Consider the following 7,774-nt stretch of genomic DNA (forward strand, 5'->3'; position numbering starts at 1 on the left):
AAAAGTTTCGGTATGCTCTTTTCGTTCTGCTACGTAGATTATGTGCAACAGTGCAATGGAGATTTAGCCCAATGAGGTTATACCTTTTCGTTGGCTGCAGCAGCAATTACTAGCGCGTGGACAGCGCAGTCGGGTATGACATAACTTGATGGAGTCAGTACAAAGGAGAAGGCGCAGTTGCAGTTTTTATAAGCTTTTTTAGCAGTAACACCTGATTGTATATTGTAATATGTCGACGAAAGGAGAAAATGAAAATATTCCTGGGGAAAGGTTGGAGCTAAAAAAGAAAATCGGATTCTGGGGGGCGGTTGCTTTTATGACGAGTGCTACGGTTGGTTCCGGTATTTTTGTATCTCCTGGTGGTGTTGTTAGTGCTGTGCATGGCAGCGTTGGTCTAAGTATGGTCGTATGGGTGACTTGTGGGTTGGTGGCCCTTTTGTCTGCACTTTGTTATTGTGAGCTCGGTGTCTCTATAAAGGCGTCGGGCGGTGACTATGCAAACTTTCAACTTGCTTATGGTCGACCTGTAGCTTACATGTATATCGTTTCCATGTCGTTATTAGAAGTGAGTGCTGGAATCACCTTACAAGTATTTGTACAATATCTGCTCAGCGGTTTCTTTGGTACAAACTGTGCACTTTCTGAGAGCTTAACCAAAACTGCAGCAATATGTGTGCTACTGGTTATTGTGTTCATGAACTACAGAAGTGTTCGATCCGTTGTAAACTTTGAAATCGTATTCACCGTCGGTAAATTTCTGTGTATGGGCATTATCAGCATCGTAGGAATCGTTCAACTTATTAAAGGAAATGAAGTGGGGACAGAAAACTTTAAAGAGGCTTTTTCACTCGACACGTTGCAAGAAGTTGCGGCAGGAGACATTGCCCTTGCCATCTACCAGGGCATATTTTCTTATAACGGATGGATGGTTTTAAATTTCGTAATGGAAGAAATAATAGATGTAGAGGAAAACCTACCAAAAGCTGTAATGTTCTCGCTTAGTCTTATCACATTGACCTACCTTTGTGTAAACGTCGGATATTTTTCAGGTAAAACATTCATTTTTTTGTATTTGAGCGATAATTTAGAATGTATAGTAGGGTGGGGGAAGTCGGATGGGACCTTCAGCACATAATATCAAAATAACCTGGTCGTGTTTTCAATAATTAACAATGGTGTATAGGAGTCGTAAGGAATTCTTTAAATGTTCTTTGATCACTACCAAATGGAACGAGAAAATAGAATGAAGAGGTGCCCCATCTTCCCCGACCCCAGTGTATTTAATGTGTTAATAGGATTTATGTTTTTGTAGTTTTGACAGTGCAGGAACTAGCTACATCGCCAGCAGTAGCAGTGACATTTGCAAACAAAGTCTTGGGTCCCATGGCTTGGATTATTCCTGTCACAGTGTGCGTGTCAACGCTCGGCAACCAAAACGCCGCAGCTTTTCTTCGGTCTCGGTTCCCATTTGTAGCAGCAAGAAGTGGCATGTTACCCAAAGTAAAGTTTGTGAAATATTATTTAAGTCGTCGAACAGATTATCACTATAATTTTATTGAGCTCAGATTTTTACGATGATTCACGTAAAGTTCCACACTCCTGGCCCTGCACTTATACTGACCACGATGACGAGCGTTGGTTTCATACTGATTGGAGATGTTTATACACTTTGATTTACGCCCAGGGTTTTGTGAACTGGATGTCTATAGGCTGCAGTGCCGCTAGCGTTTTAGTTCTAAGGTACAAAAGGCCCGACATTTCAAGACCATACAAAGTAAGTTATTAGTGTCAAAACTACAAATTGTGCGTTCAATATTTTACTTAAAAAAATTGCATTTCAGGCACCCATCTTTGCTCCAATTCTCACATGTCTTTTGTCCATATTTTTCCTCGTGGCACCTCTGATTCTTAACCCACCCGTATTTATTCTTTACTTACTCGGTTTCTACTTACTCATTGCACTTGCCTATTACGTATTCATTGTTAAAAAGTTAAGATTGCAAGCCATTGAAACCGCTACGATTTTCCTGCAAAAACTTCTGCTTGTGGCAGAAACGGACTGGGATGGATTGGAGTGGTAAATCCCTTTAATTCCTGCAATTTAATATGCTACGTTTATTCAACTTAACTATTTTGTTCTAAATAAATAACATTTGCTTGTCGTTTTACTAAGTTATTCTGAAAGCGCTAGTTAGATAAAATAAACTAAGAAAACAAAAAATCTTTTTTTCAATTTAAAACTTTTAAACAGTTCGAAGCTCAAATCGTTTAGGTAGCCATGTATATGTTTCTTAGTGGCTAACTTAGAGCACAGATGAGAGAGGCCACTCGTAAACTCTTCTCTCATCTGTACTCAGAGTATGTTAATATACGGTCAACCTATATGCATTGTACAGCTTCGGCGAGTTGGTAGTACCAAAGAAATGGGTTTTACCTTTTTGCATATTTCTTTTTCCAGTTGCACTCACAAACGCATTAACAAAGTTGCAATTGCAAAATTCGGTCCCCATATTATCTTTATTCTGACCAGAGCCATAGAAATACCGAGTAGTCCAACCCATTGTTACGTAAAACACAAATTGAACGGCAATTTGGGTCCAAAATAACACAGTAGGTATAGCGAAAATGTATGTTTTTCGGTAAATTACAGAAAAACTTGGGCCTAAAAACAAATTTAAATGTTGAAAAATGTAAAAAAGATGGGTTATTTGTTTTCTGTGTCAAAAAAAGTCAAAAATTAGAATTAGAAGCGGTTGATTTGCGACATTTTAGTCATTTAATGCGGCTAAATTTATACATTTTTTCTAAAAAATGTTTGGTAAGGTAATAGAAGCTGTTTTACACCTTCCCACAATAGGAAAACACAAACAAAACTTAACAAGTTCGTTTAAACCCTTTGTCAAAGTCACCACTTTTGCTCTATTTTGGACACACATAGACGGCAGTTGGACTACTCGGTGTTTATACGACTCTGATTCTGACCACGCGAAATAAAGCAAGCTACATTCGTATAGAATTCAACCGCTATGTAGCGCTAACGAGGCGACCAGCTGTCAACGTATCGACGGACGCTATTTTTTCACATTGTCTCGTTTTCTACTACAACTCAAGACATTAGTTGTAAACAGTTATAGTAGGAAGGTGACAGAGTGTGTGCAATATATGACTGTCTTCTCAAGTGGTTATGACAACATGGTAGTCAAGACGTATCGTAAGAATTTAGCTTGGTAGCTTGGTGTTGTTATGGCGTATTATATTAGTCAGTCAGCATCAGCATGAGGCCTTAACAGTTATAACAACGACATTGTTTATGTTGTATCCAAAAGTAATTGGATCGAAACATAGTTTTCTACTAGTTTAAACGTTGTAGTATATCGTTTAACATTTTGTAATATGCTATAGATATAAATAACAATTTATGTACCATGTCTTATGACTCTTTTGCCAATGGAATCTTTCCTAGTCCTTTTGCAGAAACAGATTTTAGGTCGTAATGAGTTGACCAGACTTTTTGATTGTACTACAGCATCATGATGCCATAATGGGTCATGTTCTGAAATATGCTGAAATCAAAGCACCCAATCATAAACTCGCATTGACATATTGGCTGTTGGGGGTTGTTGTGTTATTTCAACACACCATTCAGTGCCAAGCACAGGAATCTGTTGTCCTGAATTTCACTGTATTGGAAAATGCAACTGTGGGTACTGAAGTGGGTAGACTTGCAGCAATTGAGCAAAGTGGATATTACATTACTTCGGAAGAAAGCAATCCTTTTATAGTGTATTTTGACCGGGTTGTTGTGGAAAATCAAGGAATTATTCGAACGATAAAAGAGCTTGACCATGAAACTCACAGCTCATTTGATGTTGCAATCTATGACAGCATTGCAAATCAGTATTTTGAGGTATGCTGGTTTGTTTATTATGTGCATTTGGAGTAAATGACTTTTGGAACCTAAATTACAATAATACATCTTTGTTTCAGGTACAAATTCTTGTGACGGATGTAAATGACCATGCGCCAACATTTAATCAGGGAGAGCTGAGTCTTATTATATCTGAAGCTAGTCAAGTTGGTGCCAAGTACAATTTGGGAACTGCAACTGACCCGGACTCGGACCCATACAATGTGCAGGGATATAAACTCTTGTCAGGGGTGCAGGACCAAGCATTTCGGTTAAACAATCGACATATAAACGGACAGGTGTATGTGGATTTAATTGTCAATCGGACGTTAAACAGAGAACATGTGTCAAATTACTCATTTACTGTTGAGGCCTTTGATGGTGATGTACCGCCCAGAACTGGAACTCTGCAGGTTCATATCAGTATCTCTGATGTAAATGACAATCCTCCTATATTTGACTTGAGTCGATATACAGTAATGTTGAAGGAGAATGCAGCAGTTGGTACAGATGTGATTACCCTTAATGCTACAGATGAGGACACAGGGTTAAACGCTTTGATCACATACCGCATTGACCGAACCCAGAGTGATCCAAATGCAGTATTTGAGATCGAGAGTGAAAATGGGCGGATCTACCTCAACAAACAGCTTGATTTTGAGCAAAAAGTTCTTCATAAGTTGGTAGTGGAAGCTGTGGATAATGGTTCGCAACCCCAAGTTGGCTCCACAGTTGTCATTGTTGAAATTGGTGATGTAAATGACAACAAACCACAAATTAATGTCATTTTTCTCGATGCTGGGGAAGCAAAGGTAAGTCTAAATGTAAAGGATTGAAACTTGTTATATTTTTATTGGCACTTTTGGTGAATAAGGTTTTATTAACTGCTGCTGCATCAAGACTCTATCTTGATTCTCATGATTAATGTATTTGTGTGGTTAAGTTATTGACTTTATAATTTAAGTTCTTATTGACACACTTCACTCTGGTGATTGATTACTTCCTCATTTTAAGTTGGGGCATACAAATCGTATTTTGGATCGTTTAAAAACTGATATTTTAACTCAGGTGTCAGAGGGAGCACAGCCGGGTGATTACATAGCCAGGGTGTCCGTCTCAGATCCGGACCTCGGTGAATTGAGCCACGTTAATGTCACTCTGGACGGTGGAAATGGAAGGTAAAAGAATAATTGATTTGTAAAGCATACGGCTGGAATAGAGATCTGTTTAATCTTAAGTACGTTTGCAAAAGGGATCTCTTCATTTGCTATTGTTGGTATAAGCAGTTCTTAACAGTTATAACAAAGAATAAAGTGTAATAACTTGAACGATTTCAAGTACCCCTCATTGGTGAACTCATCTAAGAATGAATTATATTTTCTATAGGTTTGGGCTGCAGATGGAAAACAGTGTGATATATCTGGTTTGCGTGAAAGAGCGATTAGACAGAGAAACTCAATCATCGTATCATATTACGTTGACTGCCGTCGATTTTGGCAGGTAAGTCGGGAACCCGTAAAACTTATTACCAAGTGTCAAAAATCGCAAAACCTAACACCCTATACCATATACCCCACGCAAAAAAAACTAGCAAACACTATAGTTAACACTAGACCGACAAGTACTTTCTCAACGCTGTTCCCCACATACAGCGCTGAAACCCTTATATCGCTGCTTTATGCACGGGAAAATTGAAAGTAATGTCATTATATTTGTCACAGCCCTCCCCAATCGACGTCTACATCGTTCACGTTGACAGTTGAAGATGTAAACGACAATCCACCTAAGTTTGCAAGTGATCTGGTAGAGGTCGAACTTTCGCAAAATTCTTTCCTTGGTAAGACACTCGGCGTATTACTTGTTCGTCATTTCAAGCAGGACAATTTACAACCCCATTATTTAATATGTCATTCATATCGGAAATAACGGATTACAATATTACTTTAAAAATGCTGTTCAAATATTGTTTACCGGTTTTTCTATTTTAATATGATGCAGAAATTAAACATTAGTTTTTTTTTCTTCACAGTGATTTGTACAAATAGTACAAGGTTGGGAACTTTTTTACCAGTATTATACTACCCGATTTCTAATCCTCTATATTCCCAGGCACTTTCGTTACACAAGTGTCAACCACGGACGCCGACATAGGCGTGAACGCGGAAGTGACGTACCGCTTGGATGATTCGCCACAAAGTGCTTGGTTAGATATTAATCCCGACTCAGGGCTGATCACAACATCGTAAGTGGATTTCGTTTTATTCCGCCATGATTCGATTTCAAATTTAATTTCAGTGTCGTCCCGTTTTTGTTTGAAGTGTTTATTGAACGGAGATTGATAACGAATAGCTCAGTCTACCTTTATATAGCTTAGCGGTTTTGCAATTTTCCGCTGTGCATATACTGTATGTCATATTTCAACATGAATCGTTTTTTTGTTTCAATTGAATATAAATCGTTATAAGTCATTCGAATTTTTCTAAATTTGTTCGAACGCGAACTGTCCTAAAATATATTATATATATATATTAAAGTTATTATAATGGAAGTTTATTGCGCGCCTTATCATTATTGTTCCCATGCACCCACACTTACGCCGCACGACCCGAAGCCTTTGCTACATTCAAAGTCAAAACCCCGAGACGGGAAAGCGCGAGCGAGTAAATATCAAACAAATACCTCGATCGGAACCAGCGCGCTAGCATTAATTAGTTCCGGGCCTTTGTCCTCGCTCGCTTATCCGCCGCCTACGATCGCTCTTGTGCGTCGGGGAAATTGACACTGCCTAAGTCCGCTTGAAAGGACGGCTTTGTCGCATTTCGAGTCATCGAAATAGAAAGTTGTAATTTCGAGTTACCCGCGAACACCACCATTGACGCATGCCCTGTAATTGCTGTTGTTGGGAAATTATTTCGTTTTGTTAACTATTCAATCGTGTTAGCTCCACAACTGTGATTATGTATAAGCAGGAATAATTAAATATCCTAATCCTAAGCTTAAAATTCAAACCCAATAAAAATTTGTCATGTACATAAATGAGATTTTAAAATTCCCGCCAAAATACGGCTATAATTTCACTACGAAATCTAATCACATTATGTTTCGCAGGCGAAGCTTGGACAGTGTCAGTGGATCTAGCTTTACAGTGTTGGTTTGGGCAACGGATAAAGGAACCCCCGCTTTGTCCTCCAACACAACCCTCATGCTTCGAATCAGCGACGCAGTGGATAGCCCGCCAAGATTCGACGTTTCTTCTTACACAGCATCAATATCGGAAGCCTTTGATGTCGGACGCTGCTTTTTAAAGGTAGTTTCTAGATCCTTTGTTAGTAACTGACCCGCTGGTAAAGCAAGATATTGTTAAAGTAAGATATAGTTAACCCATATAGCTCAATTACTGCAACAATTTACACCGTGTAGGCCTACCGTCTGCTAAGGGTGTATAGCATTAACGTTTATATTTTGATACCTTGTTGAAGGTAGCACTTCAATATCACGTCATAGCTTCGTTTTAAGCCAGTACACCTGTGTAGTCGGTCATGTTATCATCATACTATAGTTATTTCTTCATCCATACATTATATACCAAACTACGCTGATTCATGTGGGCGCATGAGCTTATATGTTATTTGGCTTGGGCGAACCTAGGTTCACCTTAAACCTTTTCCCCCAGCAAGGCTGTAAACCCCGCTTATTTAATAGTTCGGTGTTTTTTTTCTCGATTTCTACATTTTACCACTTTTTAAACGAAGCATGCAATCCAATGTGACCCTTAGCGGTGTATTTTGCACGTTTTTAGCTACTGATAGAAAGTATTCACATATAAGCATCCTATATACCAGCCGCGATATACTCCAGGCGCTATAG

The 7,774-nt window shown here is 38.8% G+C and overlaps 2 protein-coding genes across 3 annotated transcripts in view; both read left to right on the forward strand.

The window, feature by feature from the left end:
* Positions 1-121: 121 nt before the first annotated feature.
* On the forward strand, positions 122-2,155 carry LOC100177387 (large neutral amino acids transporter small subunit 2-like). The gene is made up of 4 exons (XM_026840496.1): positions 122-1,049; positions 1,313-1,500; positions 1,566-1,774; positions 1,842-2,155. Exons 1-3 carry the CDS (start codon positions 230-232, stop codon positions 1,671-1,673), a joined length of 1,116 nt encoding a protein of 371 aa, XP_026696297.1. The 5' UTR covers positions 122-229; the 3' UTR covers positions 1,674-1,774; positions 1,842-2,155.
* A 990-nt stretch (positions 2,156-3,145) lies between these two features.
* Positions 3,146-7,774, forward strand: part of LOC100175050 (protocadherin-16-like) — a 7,500-nt gene continuing 2,871 nt past the window's right edge. Inside the window, exons 1-7 of one of the 2 annotated variants that reach the window (XM_026840522.1) lie at positions 3,146-3,907; positions 3,988-4,719; positions 4,976-5,085; positions 5,294-5,407; positions 5,629-5,744; positions 6,017-6,149; positions 7,016-7,214. In XM_026840522.1, the coding sequence (XP_026696323.1) occupies positions 3,542-3,907; positions 3,988-4,719; positions 4,976-5,085; positions 5,294-5,407; positions 5,629-5,744; positions 6,017-6,149; positions 7,016-7,214 (1,770 nt within the window). In that variant the 5' untranslated portion in view covers positions 3,146-3,541. Of the gene's footprint in view, positions 3,908-3,987; positions 4,720-4,975; positions 5,086-5,293; positions 5,408-5,628; positions 5,745-6,016; positions 6,150-7,015; positions 7,742-7,774 lie in introns of those variants that run through there. The other variant, XM_026840521.1, reaches the window with a different exon arrangement.

Source organism: Ciona intestinalis, chromosome 2 (genome assembly GCF_000224145.3).
Source record: "Ciona intestinalis chromosome 2, KH, whole genome shotgun sequence".
NCBI lineage: Eukaryota > Metazoa > Chordata > Ascidiacea > Phlebobranchia > Cionidae > Ciona > Ciona intestinalis.